At 40.2% G+C, this 13,862-nt stretch overlaps 1 protein-coding gene across 1 annotated transcript in view; it reads left to right on the top strand.

Annotated features, from left to right (window-relative positions):
- LOC139685698 (cell adhesion molecule Dscam2-like) overlaps positions 1–13,862 on the top strand; it is a 523,226-nt gene that overhangs the window by 415,248 nt on the left and 94,116 nt on the right. The window contains exon 23 of the mRNA XM_071582700.1: positions 4,799–5,071. Within this exon, the coding sequence (XP_071438801.1) occupies positions 4,799–5,071 (273 nt within the window). The remainder of the gene's footprint in view (positions 1–4,798; positions 5,072–13,862) is intronic.

The following is a 13,862-nucleotide window of genomic DNA, read 5'->3' as shown; positions in this document are numbered from 1 at the left end:
AGTATAAACTCATATTTTCTATCAACATACCTCTAACGCAAAAATTGTGACGTTGGCAGAATCAAGAGCGAATACTACATGAATTAATTTTTAGGGCTAAATTAAGAAAGTTTAAAGTATCTGGTTCTACAATGTGGGTCATTTTTGAATGATGAAAACAAAAAGCTATTTAATCACTACAAACTTTTAAAAACACCAAGTGTTTCTCTTCGGTTCACATAAGACATTAATTTCCAATGCAATAAGAGGATGAGTTGCATCTAGCATTTTTATGATATTGAAAGATATTGTGTCAAAATATTCACAAAATCAACGGAGGAAATTCTACCGAAGGAAAGGAGCAAAAGGAAATTCTAGCGAATAGTATCTTTGAAGGTCACCACGAAAGGGAATGACATGAGCTTTGGACACGTCTATTTGACCCAAAATGTTTATCTACATTGTGAGTCGGGGATAGAGAACTGTTTAGATCACATTTCTGAAATGAAGTTGACTAATTGAAATGGAATTGAGAAGGGAGCGCTGATAACCAAAATGTTTTGTAATTTTAACAACTGACTCATGAGGTGAATTGAAGCAATCGAGAAGGCGAGATTGAGATGAGTTGTGATGGTCTCCAGACTAAGCAAAAGGTTGAAGGGAATATATCATAAGGAGAAATCAAGGATCGTTTTTTTGTGCATTACCATTCTCGCTATTTCAAATGCGATCCTTTTGTGCGGCTTGAGACCGCGGATCCCACGACCAATCTCCAATTTTGGATACTTCGACGGCCAGTGTAAATGGTGGTGGTTGACTTTTTTCTACAGTCTCGTCTTCAACGAAAATAAAAATGCATTGTGAAACTCTCTAGTTGCTGTGTTGAAAGCTCCATTTTGAGTTTGGATTGCAATTTTTCGCGTCAAAATGTACGCATTTTTAAAATAGAAATACCATTTTGAGCGATGGTGTAGGTCCCATTCTGTTTCCCACTTTTTAGTTTTTTGCATCCAATGACTTGAGTCCTAAGGAGTATATTTCACCCCCAAGTTGGGCCTTTTTCACTGCTTCCCGCATTTGAGTGTTCAATAGTAAAGTGCACTAAAAACGGTCACTCTGTGTCTGAAATGTTTTTTCGACTGGCTCCATTCGCGTTTTTCAATTTCCAGCAATTAAAGTTTTAAAACATCTCTTCAAACCTCTGGCTTCCCCCTCTCCAGCATATTTAGGTGATTTCCCGCTTTAAAATTAGTGGATTTGCGTGAAATGCAAATTAGGGAGTTAATGTAGAAGGGTGCAAGTTAAATATTAGTCAAATATTGTTACATATATTATTGCCAAGAAGAGACATAATTCTTCATCGTATTAGTAATGAGACGATAGCAATTTACGTTTCAAATTTATAATTAGCATCAATTATTGCTAATGGCGTAAAAATACTCCCTGTCCAATGGAAGACGTGTATGAATTATTCCGTTGCCATGAAAGGTGAAGTTTCACATTTACCGGTTTTTTATGTCTTTAACTGTATCAGTGATTCAAAACGCCTGGCGTTGATTTCCATCCTTTAATGCTGGGGAAAATTATTATAATTATGTATTTCTCAGCATATTTAATTTTTTACTCTGGGAAACACCGATCGAAATACGCTAATGGGCAGGATTCATCAGAGCTCAATATTTATCCATTGTATTTAAAACTTGAGTGTTGGACAATGTGAAGAATAATTGTTTGAGTATGAGTAAAAATTTCCAATTATTACCAAGTTAAGGAATGCTAGATGAGTACTATGTACCAAAAAGGTACGCAACTAGGTTTTATAAAATCGGAAAATAATTCTGACTCCTTGTATATTAAGTTGTTTACGAGCCGTTGATTATGCTACAGAAGAGTTTTCCGTGACGATATTATTTTAATACGACTTTAAAATAAGTGTGGAATATTTATTTTTTTAAATTATCACACGATTACAGGCTATAGCACGACTGTGGCCTTATATTTGATCGTAATTTTATTAATTGGCTTGGTATTTCAAAATGTATCAATTTAAAAATTTATGAACTGATTTGAAAAGCCATTCTTTAGATAATATTTTAAAACCCGCAGGTTTTAAAGTTTTGTATTCATTTCCAAACAAATTACACCAAGTACTACACCAAATAGGAGATTAAATATATCATTTCTTTGCTCGAAATTTAATTTTGGGATGGATATGACTTATTTCAAGTAATTTGTCAGGAGCAGATCGCAGGAAGTGGTTACTTAATGAACCAAATGAGAAGATTTGACATTTTTGCCACATGTAATTAGGAAAAAGCCGTGCTTATCCTTTTTTCGTTTGGCCAAAGGAAGAAAATTCTCGGTAAAGTATAAAGCAAATGTATACGGTTGAAAAAATTAAAAATTCCTAATAATGAGCGATTATGTGTGCAAATTCTTTATTTTGTAAGTCGAATGAAAAAGCTGCTCGCGCACGGAGAGTGTAATCTAAGGGCTCTCGTGAGAGCATGTATGAAGTGCAAAAGGCACAGGAACAATGAGCAAAATGTCCGAGGAGCGGACGTTCTCGTGCACAGAAACTCATTTAATTTGTGGAATCCCCCTTCAACAGCAGTAAGCGCTCCGCTTGCCCGTGGCTCCACACCCTGGACGCCTTCAATGCAAGCCCCTCCCACAGTCAACTCTTTGGACGCCTGTATTAATTCATTCCCTCAAGTTTAGCCATTTTATACGAAGGATGGGCAGCATTCACACAATGAATAAAATCTACCGACTTAAATCTTGCAAGCATTCAACACAACATTCAATTAGCGCAAAAAGTGTGCTCTTTCTGCGAAAAATCTCCACATCTTCTGATCAAAAGTATCTGATTCATTACATGAGCGCTGTTTTCCTGAATTAAAATCTAGAAATTCCTCTCATTTCTTGTTTACCAAAATAACGCTACAAAAAGGCTGAGAGCCTCTAGATGCTATCATACCCTTTAACGTGAAATTTTGTGCCCCACAAATTAAAAGATTTTATTCGAAAAGTATTAATTTAATTAACACGGAAGAGTTGTGATCATATTTGGGAATTCCTCTATCCTTAGAGTTTCATAGTGTAATGATTCCAATATTTGATTCACGATTATAATTTATCCTGTTTGAGAAAAATGAGTCCACACTTGCTCGTTGATCCTAATTTATAGTTAATATATAAATAGCAATGCTTACAAATTTACTTTAGTGAGGCGTATATTAGGGAACACTAATTTTTGCAGATTCAATCAGGATGTTTATATTGTGTGACCATGATTTCATTTCTAGGCAATACCATCTGGTGGAAATGCATCGCAGCCATGGTCGTGCAAAATGAAAATTCTAGTGAAATCTGCAAAGTTAGTCTTCCCTCATTAATGCCTAGTATGAAAAATTTCCACCAAGTTACGTCCAGGTGAGAGATTGTCTTGCTTCTATAAATATAAAAATAAATATTCTCGGAGACATGCCGGAATTTGGTCTATGCTGTTATAGACTAATACGCGTATGGTGTACCATATAATAAAACCGAAATATTAAAAACGTGATTTCACTAGAGTCAATCTTGAAGGAGCAGTTAAATCAACGACCTTAGGGTTACCGGGAGGAGATGACATCCACATAGCTAATAAATATGGATATTATATTCAGTTTTTTACATTCTGACCATCTCATAGAAAATAGAGAGTCGGCATTGTAGAATGAGAATTAATTCTTTCCCTTCATATTCATTATGGCGTAATTATGCATGATTAATACGCACTTCAAACTTGATTCTGGACATCTAATTGGACAAACAGAGTAAAACATAGATGATATTAACTTTATTTATGGGTTTCATTGACAAAATATATTTTCCTCTCATTGGAAAATACTACATATGCATATTGATAGAAATGAGCTCTTACGGCTAGTAATATATAATAAATGTGAAACTCCAATAGCCGTAAACAGTTTACCTTTCTAAACAAAGTAAAAATGAAATTAGTTGGCTAGCGTCACAAGTCAAGAAGGGGTAAAAGGTAAAAAAGGATAATGAGGTAGGTAAAAGGGGTAAAAAAGGAGAGGATAAGAAAGGTGAATACGAATACGCGTATTTCGGCCACAAAGTAGCCCTCTTCAGCGTACTGAAGGGTAATCGTCACTACAACACAAGTCGAAGTGAGGAACTCATTTCTATTCTATTTCGAGAAATTTTCAAATTACCCTCGTACATACTGCTGTTGCTCTCATATCCCCCGCTACCACACCGTTAAATATTATCATAATGCTGACAGCATTCATGACTCAATTATCTGGAAAAAGAATGCAGTTTTATGTTTCTTAAACTAAGCCGTTAAATTTGAAATTTTAAAAATATATAAAATCAACTGATTTAACACACGAATGTATGTGAAACAAAACACGAAAAAACATTGCAATACCTAACTTTTTAAGACAAAGCAAAAAATACTCGATGCTAACCTTTGGTTTTAACTCTTGAAGATAGAGATAACTATTTTGTAAATGCTGGTGCAGTTTCAAATGGCGATTCACTGAAATATTTAAAATGCAGTTCAAAATGACACTGGGCAGAAGACCCTTCGCCTGCTCCCCCAGCGGTTTCCATCAAATTTCCGGCAGCCCTTGAATCCTACCTCTTTGAAGGTCCAGAGGTGAGCAATCAGATTGCGAACCACTTACTTGGTGAAAGGCCGTGGTCGCGTGTCAACCCACGCGGAGGTCGAGTCTGCACCCTATCGCTCGCTAACAGCTCACCCTCCACTCTTTTCCCATCTCCCGGTGGGCACTGCGTGCAGTGGGCGCGGCCATTGCGTCCTTTGGTGGCACGGTGGCGGTAGCGTGGCGGCGGGACGTGCGGTTGCCGTGCCGCGCCGTTGGAGCCCCCTCACCGCAGCGGCAGTGGTTGGCGGGCGAGGCGCCGGTGGGGAGCCGCCGCCCTCGTGCCCGTCTCGCCCCTGACGGATCCCTCTTCATCCCCAACGTGCAGCGCTCCGACGACGGAGACTACACGTGCCGAGTGTGGAACGAGCACGGCCGAGATGTCATCACGCACCATTTGGTCGTGCAAGGTATGAGGATATGCTAGTGGTTAAGGGACTCACTTAAAATGAATGCTAACTTTGGCTCTCGTTCTCCAAGTTCTAATTTCTGGTGTGAAGCTAATTGGCGAGTGTAATTTTGACTCATATAATTATTTATTGTTCTGAAAGCCTATGAAAAAATGTAAGCTTGGTGCATCATTGCGAAGTTTTTCAAACCCCTTGAATCACCTTAACTCACAGTATGACGCTGTCTCTCCAACAGCACTGTGATAAACTCTTCCATCAGATATGATGAGCAATTATGAATTGACCGATTCTTACGGCAAATTTCAGGTGTTGCCTGAAATATATAAGAGCGACCTGGTATAGAGTAGGCTGCTGGATTTTGTGTTTTGTTAGGATTGACAAAATGTTTTATTTAGTAGCTGTGTCCATCCAAAAACCTACCTTAACCGGTAGATTACCTTATAATATATATATATATATATATATGATTATATATATATATATATATATAATATAATATGATTATATGTATATATATATATATATATATGATTATATATATATATATATATATATATATATATATATAATATAATATGATTATATGTATATATATATATATATATATATATATATATATATATATATATATATATATATATATATATATATATATATATATATATATATATATGTGTGTGTGTCTGTTTGTGTATACACATATATATAAATATATATGATGATATATATTTATATATCTATGATATGATATGTACTTAAATAAACTGGTAGTAACTGGAAGATAGTGCAGCGGGGACATATGGTTAGTAGATAGAGAATGATATAATCGGATGTTTTGGGTTTCAGTGTGTGATTCTAGAGTGATTTAATGGTTTTGCTCGCCCAAATCTTCCGATGCTTAGCGTAGCCTCGGTCGCCGAAGATGGGTTAGAGAATGAAAACGTCTCCCTGCTTTCCGAGCAAGAGCAACACTCATCTATTCTTTTCGTAGAGGTTTTACTGATAGACCAACTTCCTGTAGAAGTTCCAGCTGTCCTCCCTCCTCCTCATCAGAGGAGATTTTCGATGGCCTAGGAAAGCCTAAAGGCAAGCTCTCCAGCCGATCATGGATCCAACCACCACACCAACCCCCCTTTTAAAAGCCGGCAAGATAGCTTCCACCCAGGTTTACGTGACGCTTGTAGTGTCCTCAGCTCCGTGGTGCTCTACGTCCTTTCCACATTTTCTGAAATAAAAAACAAATGGAGGCCTCTCAGATTCCCTTCTTCCTTTAGAGTCCAGGCTTGAATATACCTGCCTCTTAGTCATCCTTTTGGGATACCGAATCATGTTAGGGTCCGCCCGAGGGCGTTCATTTGGAGAATTCTCATCTTCCGCCGCCGTCCGCTGATACACGTACTCTCGAGGCACACGAGGAATGGAGGATATTCTTCAGTCACCCTCGCTGGTGATGACTCACTGTCACTCCACGGCTTGGATCTCTCCCCACCTACGCATTGTTTCAATGCCTCCTTCAGTTAATTCTGGTTCCCTGTTTTCACCATCTCTCGGTCTCTCCTCCCACTTTTTACGGCGGTTAAAATGTACCTCTATGTGACGCCGATGATTATTTACCTATCTCCCTCTGCATGTGGCATCGGAAGCATTCTTAAATTTAGAAGGAGCCAACCCGTTGGGCGATGAACTGGTCCCGCATAGCCCTCTACGAGTAGTACACATTAAACCAACCCTCTCCCCTCCCTCAAAGAGGTTGCCATGGTACCGATGGCCGTAATGCTTCTTTTGTCGGGGGTGAGCCAACGATGGACTCTTCACATGTAAGAGGATGCTCTTTTTTGAGCTCCACTTGTAAGCGTCTCACGTAACCATCCTTTCTCCTCTGCCGTACCTCCGCTTGCACAAAAGAGAAACCCAACACCAACTCAATCAGAAGCCGCACTTCCCTTCAAAACATTACAAAAGAGGACGTGGGTCCTGTAATTCTGTTCCGCCGATCGATAAACAAGCATGTTGGAATCAAAATGCTGATCCCATTCGCGTTCATCCTCCGTTCGTGGGTCAACAACCCTAATTATGTCCTCTGAAAACGCTCCATCTAACCATTTGATTGGTGTTGGCTATGTGATGTTCGTGTTGTCATCACACAGATTAATTAGCGCATTTGGAAATGAACGGATTCAAATTGACACCCTTGTTCGTGTGGATTTTCAAAGGAGATTCCCAACTACACCCAAAACCTTTAAAATGACCCGCCACTTGGTGTGGCATGAGATTTGGCCCACTATGTGAATTCATGAGTGACCTCAAATATGTATCTATTTGTTACCGATATTCTGGAATGTGGCCCTAAAATTAAAATAAAATCTTTCCATAGTGCGGGATTTTCCGATGGGCGCAGTTTACTCACGTACATCACCACACCTCCATGTCTATGGTGTATCCAGGAAAATAGTACCTCCAGCACTTTACTTTTTGTCTTCTCATACCATAAGGGACCCCCGGCGTGCGAATCATAATAAGACCGAATGATTTCTTCTTCCTCCTCTGTTGAAACAATCTTCTGTAATTGTTCAGGGTGTCTTCCTTCTCCATCCCAAATTCATAAGAGAAGCCCCCTGCGTACGCACCATTTGATTCCATTTTGCCCGCAAACTCTTTGCTCTCAGCCAGTCACTCCTCCTTCTGTTCCGTTGGCCGAGTTCCGGCCTCAAGGACATCCACTACAATTTCCGAGACGTTCCCCCCCCCCCGCTTCAACCTCCGCGACAACTTTCACCGAAACCGGATCATCCTCCCCTAAGCCACGCTGTTTACGAAGGGGCCAAGATTAGCCGTCGGATTTCCCGTTTTTATTTCCCAGCCATTGGAACATCGAAAAATTATTTTTCAACAATTGTTCGTGACCTCGAGCATTTTGTCCTCCCGGCTCATGATATGATCTCAGCCATTGCAGTTGAGTTATGGTCGTTACGCAGCACAAAATATTTTCCCTATAAATATTGTCGAAAATGTCAGGTCAAATTTACTGCTGACAAAAGTTCATGCTTTGTCACGCAATAACACTTTTCGGCGCGTGAGAGCATCATGCTGTTTTAGGCCCCTACCCTTTCCTCATCTTCCGTCCGATGGCTATGTACGACTCTAATCCCACTCACTCACAGTTGAAAGTGAATTCGCAATCCACCCGTGGGAAGGTTAAAGTGGGTTCACACAGATACTTCCTACCCTATAAAATTCGGGAAATAGATGCCAGAACTAGCCGACTCAAGGACTCCTTCTTCCCACGGACAATACGGGATAGCAACTGCAGGGTTATAGATAGCAAAAATTCCACTTGCCACCCTCAGCGTCTAAAAAATAATTAGTTGTATTTAAATGCACGCTCTTCCACTAACCTTATGTGTTTTGCTATAATAACCCATTCTTTCCGAATGACCTCATTCGTGTTCCGTTCATCTGTTTTTAAGTCTCCCTTTCAATCCCTCGTCCCTCTCCGCGGGGGTAAATTCCTGCTACCTGCAACTTTGGGTCGCATTCCCTGCCTTTTGCAGACTCTTTGGGGGTAGAGTGTTTCGTGGTGCATTTTCATGTGGTAGTGATGTTTCGGTTTCTTGCTTGTTGTGTCCTGGCTTCCGTGTTGTAGGATGGCTTTCGTGCTGCATCACGGGGTGCAGTTTTTTGGTTGTTTTACGGTATATGTGTTTGCATGAGTGTTGGATGTGGGGATTTTTGCATGAGTGTGTGCGCTGCTGTGGGTGTAGTTTTCCGTGTTGTTTTTTTGCATGTGGTATTTTTCCTTTTTGCGGTTGGTGACCTGACACCCCCCGCCACACGCCCTTGCGGCGGATTGCGGGGTATTATGTAGATGTAGATGTACCTTCCTCATTCGTGCCAACACTTCTGTTAGCCTTTCAATTTTCTCTCTAAAATTACGTTCGAAACTAATTACATCATCTTTATACACTTAACAGCATCTCCAATGCGGCCCCACAAGCTCTAGTTCTATAATATAATGGGTCCATTACACATGTAAGGCAGCACTCAAAATTAGTAGAGCCAGTCACGTGTGGTGAAGTTTGTCTTTTCTCGAGCGCTTTCCTCGACCTCGCACTAAGCTGCACATATTTTTCCTTCTGACGCCATATAAACCTTTACTAGTATTGTGGAGAAATATACTATATGACACTTGACAGTGAATCGTGACTGTCGTGGAGGTGTAAGCTTTACGAGTTTTACGAGCTTTACGACACTTTATGAGTTACAAAATTAAGATGCCTATAATGTACACCAAATTCATTTCATCAGTCCTTCTTTAGGCGACTCGAACGGCCGATGATTTCTTGATCAATTTTCCCTCATCATCTCCTCTGTTTTACACCGTATCTCCTTCCGTTTGTGCATGTGTAAACTCCTTGTTGAATTTGGGTTGCATTCCGCGTCACAATTTGGTGTTTTAAAGCATTGGCTCTTAGTGTTGACGAGAGCGTTCATCGGATAACTCGTCCAGCACAATTTTAAGATCATCTTTTCTAAATCACGAATCCAAATCAAAGAGTAATTATGCAAGGGTGAGGGAGTGTTCTATAACTGAAAAACAGGTAATTGCGAGCCTTCAATTTTTCCCAATCACAATCCAAAGGCTTGCCCACTCTTGTGTCCTATTCAAGAGGCAAACTTTTTTCCGAGGGGTCAAACAAAAAGCATTGGCATTGGGGAACCCTACACTTGCGTGCGTGCGTGCAGAAAACCAGCAATACCACTTTTAAATTTTCGGATTCCGCTCCATTATCTTAATTTTCCTTTTAGTTCCTCATCCGTGCTCATTAGATGGTCCAATAATATTTCATGGCAAAGAGGAAAAAAGATGTTCTCCTTCAAAGTCACAGGATTATATAAATTACGTTTTTGCTCATATGAAAAGAAAATCACAGTTTTTCCGTGGAGAACGCAAAACCGGGAAAAGTTACAGTACATAAATCTGCTCGCATTAGATTTGCACCCAAGATATATCCCTTAGTTAAGTGTGCGGCAATGAGTACCTAATGCGAGAAACCTTCATATTTCATACGAAGCACCACATTTACGCTCCCAAGAATCAGCAGTGACTCCAAATTTGCCATCACAAATGCCAACTCGTCAAGCCATGATTGTGTCTAAACCTTGGGTGCTATTCTGACCTCTTCCGAGATAAGAGACACAGCCACTTCCACAACTCGCAACCTCGGTGAGTATTACCGACGCGTAGCCTCGCACCAGAGTCAAAAAATTGGGTCACATCCTTCCATTCCACGCTTCCATTCTTGTGTACCTCGGACGCCAGCAATCGCTATTGCAGCACCCCGCAAATGCAAATGTGGTAAACCCGGAACGCCGATGCTCTTCGCTACGCTCCTTCTTTTCTTGTCCCCGGCCGAGGAGATTACCACTTCCTCGGCCACTCCTCGTTTCCCGGTGAGAAAGGACTTGGACATTCTCTTCTCTCAATTGACCCTCCTCTTCATTAATTGAACGCCGCAGACCGCGGTCATTACGCCTCCCTCTGTTTGTTGAGCGCCGTAATTCAGGAGTGTAGCCGCTAGCTTCACCGTCCGAAACAGTAATCCCCGCAAGATCTCGAGCACTTCTTCCATTTCTTGAGAGTATTATCTTACTCGTGACGCAGTCTCCACTTTTTCTTCGCGATCGTTCCATGTCAACTTCTCCCATGGTGTGAGTCTCTGGCACCAACGCCAGTACTCCTCTGATGTAGGAATAAGCGATACAGCTAACTTCCATCTCGGTAATGACGCCAAAAGCTTCTTCGAGATTTGTTGCTCTGGCCTTTTTCGCGTACACTCAAATATTTCTATAAACTACGTTCGAGATAGGGTTTAGCACAACTGCCTTCCACGTCACATGAGGTCATGAGGGATATGCCCGCCGAAAGAGGCGCCCGAGGTCAACCGCAGAGGTGGAGATATCTTACCCGGGGTTCCGTGTTCGAGAGGAAAAGTTGGCTTTTCCCACTCACTCGCTTTTATTCCGGTTAAAACGCCACCTCATAGCATCCCGTACTCTTTTGTAGTTTCTTTCACTTCCCTCCGGAAGATTGCGAAACATGGCGAGATCATTTCCAAAGAGAAAAAAGTCTCCAGTATAACGCATTTTGCTCCTTGAGCCACTTATTTAATATGACTACGATATCGAATTGGGAAGTTCAGTCTTTATGGTCCTCTTCTTCGCCAAATTTCTTTGGTATCATCATATTCACCGTGGCTGCCGCCTCGCGAAAATCCCGAATTGCCTCTTTCCGACCAAGCCCACTATTATTTTAATCTTTTTTATGCAGAGATTTCTCAGAGAGGCTAACCACCTATCGAGGGCTTAACGGTTCTCCGCCATCTTTCAGAGGGGATTTTCGAGGGCATGGGGAAAACTCAGTCGAAGGCACTCCAGTCGACCACAGCTCCTATCACTAGACTTGGAATACTCAATCTATAGAGCAATAGAGATAGGATATAAAAAAAGACGTCCAATCTCAGGAGGACTTGTCCTTATTCGCCTGGTTGTGAAGGTTGCTAAGAGTTCCTTTAAAGATTAAAGTACCATCATTTTAAAGGAAATTTGGGACGAATCCGTATTTCTGTGGGCGATTATTAGCTATAGAATCACGACCACTCGGAAATTTGATAGCTATAGTGAAGGTCGAAGTGTTTCATAAATTGAGTCATATTATTAATATTTTTCCGTGTTTTTTATGCAGATGAGTGTTTTAATTCCTCTTAATAACATTCTATATTTTTATGGAAAATATTATGCCTTGATTAAAATTCATTTTTGCTTTGCTTAAATACGTTTTAAATAACTGGAACTGATCTAGAATCAGTTACTTATTTGAATGCATTAAATGGGTACAGACAAATAACATGGTGCAGTACATCAAGGCGATTAACGAAATGAAGAAAGACCAAGGTCTTTCTTCATTTCATGAAAAGGCTTTGCATATCTACATATGTGCAGGATGTCTTAAATATATCTATATTGCTATCGTTTCCTTTGGTTTTATGAGTACCGAAAAAATGCTCATAATATAAAATTAGGTAATAGAAAATATTGAGTACATAATAAAGTATTCAGGCAAAATAGCTGTTAAGCCATTATTTGTGGGTAAAGCATGTTTGCCCATGGAAAAGAAATGTATGTTAAACATGACTAATATTAATATTTATTCTGATCAATTTTTACCTGTAATGCCCTTTAATATTATACAGGAATTCACTGTATGATTGCCACATCTAGCAAATGTTATCCTTTACATTCAACTTGAAATATTTTAATACCTTTTTAATCATATCAGTTATTGTTCTAAATGTTTAAGTGTGTGTATTAAAATTTATTTTTTAGTTTGAAAATTTGGGAAAGTTTCAGTATTTATATTCTTAGCGTTTTCTCTGCTCAGCGAAATTCACTAGTTCATTGCTCATTATTTGCGTGAATATGTTCCGTTTGTTTACGTGCCTCTTTCGGCAGCATTGTACCTCAATAAACCAGCTACTGTGCATGCACCATCGAGAAAAACTGGCCGATTGTCGCCTCTTCTGTGGCCACAAGTGGTAAAAACGCCCACGCCGCCCAAGGAACCAATCTGGTCGATTAGTGTATAAAAATTCAGAATAAAAAAATAAGCGACACCGTGGACGTTCTCTCCATTTTTAATTAAGTGTACCTCCCGACTTCAGATAGCAAATTGCTGAAAAAGATTTAGCATATGTAAGAGAGTTGAAATGCTGGACGACTTAAACCATTTAAAAGAAAAATTTGAGAGTCTAGAAAAAACTGTTGCTGATTCTGAAGGAAAGGTTGAGTTTACAGCGCATGTAAAGACAGAAATACAAGCCTCAGTGAAAAGAGGAATGGTTGTCTCGCAGGCGGCTATTGGGGACCTAGGGCCGTTCTTTCGCAAACAGCGTCGGGCGAGAAAAAGTGGAGAAAATTATTATCCCCGGAAACAAAGAGTGCAAATCGCCACCAACATCGTACTCAGTTCTTATCTGCCAGGGGATAGAATCTAATATAGAAACGAGCGATGAGCCAAAAGAGACAACTAAAATCCGTGTAGCCAAGGAAAACTCGTCCTTGGGTCATGAGCGTGCATAGAGTCAGATGAGCCGGGAATAATAGAAAAACTGTAGTGTGAAGTCTTCCGTATTGAAAAACTCGTCATTTAGGCGCCGGAATTAAGGAATAACCGTTTTCCCCTTACGCAGTGATTACATGCTACGTGACCAAGGAGACAAGGTACTAGAAACTCTGTTACCTAATGGCACAGGGTTGACGATATGCACAAGAAAATCAGAGGGCAGTACCGTCTGGATGGAAACACAAATGATGTTGAACTTTTTATCCAGGAAGACGTAGAGAGAGCTATAGCAGAAGTAAATAATAGAAAGGTACCCGGACATCACGGCATTCCAGGAAGTCAAGATGCTGGAGCACCCAGTAGCCTCAACTCTTCTTCCGATATGTAAGGACTGTCTGAATTCGGGCACTTTTGAAAAGAATGGGAATTTGGAAAGGTCATAATAATTCTAAAACCGATATAGACGTTTCGGATATGATATCCCTCAGGCCAATCACGTTGCTGTTTGAATTGGGAAAATTCTTTACAAGAATAATAATAGCAAAGGTTGGCATAAAATGGGATTAGAATATATATGCCACCAAAGACGGTACGTTCTTTGAAGAGGAAAGAGCACAGACGATGTGCACACTATACCACAACTAACGGATCTCATCAAGTTGAAAAACCGAA

The sequence above is a fragment of the Hetaerina americana genome, unplaced genomic scaffold (assembly GCF_022747635.1).
Source record: "Hetaerina americana unplaced genomic scaffold, ioHetAmer1.1.p SCAF_12, whole genome shotgun sequence".
Taxonomy (NCBI): domain Eukaryota; kingdom Metazoa; phylum Arthropoda; class Insecta; order Odonata; family Calopterygidae; genus Hetaerina; species Hetaerina americana.
Note: the sequence above shows the minus strand (reverse complement) of the source record. Positions and strands in the feature narration are given on the sequence as shown.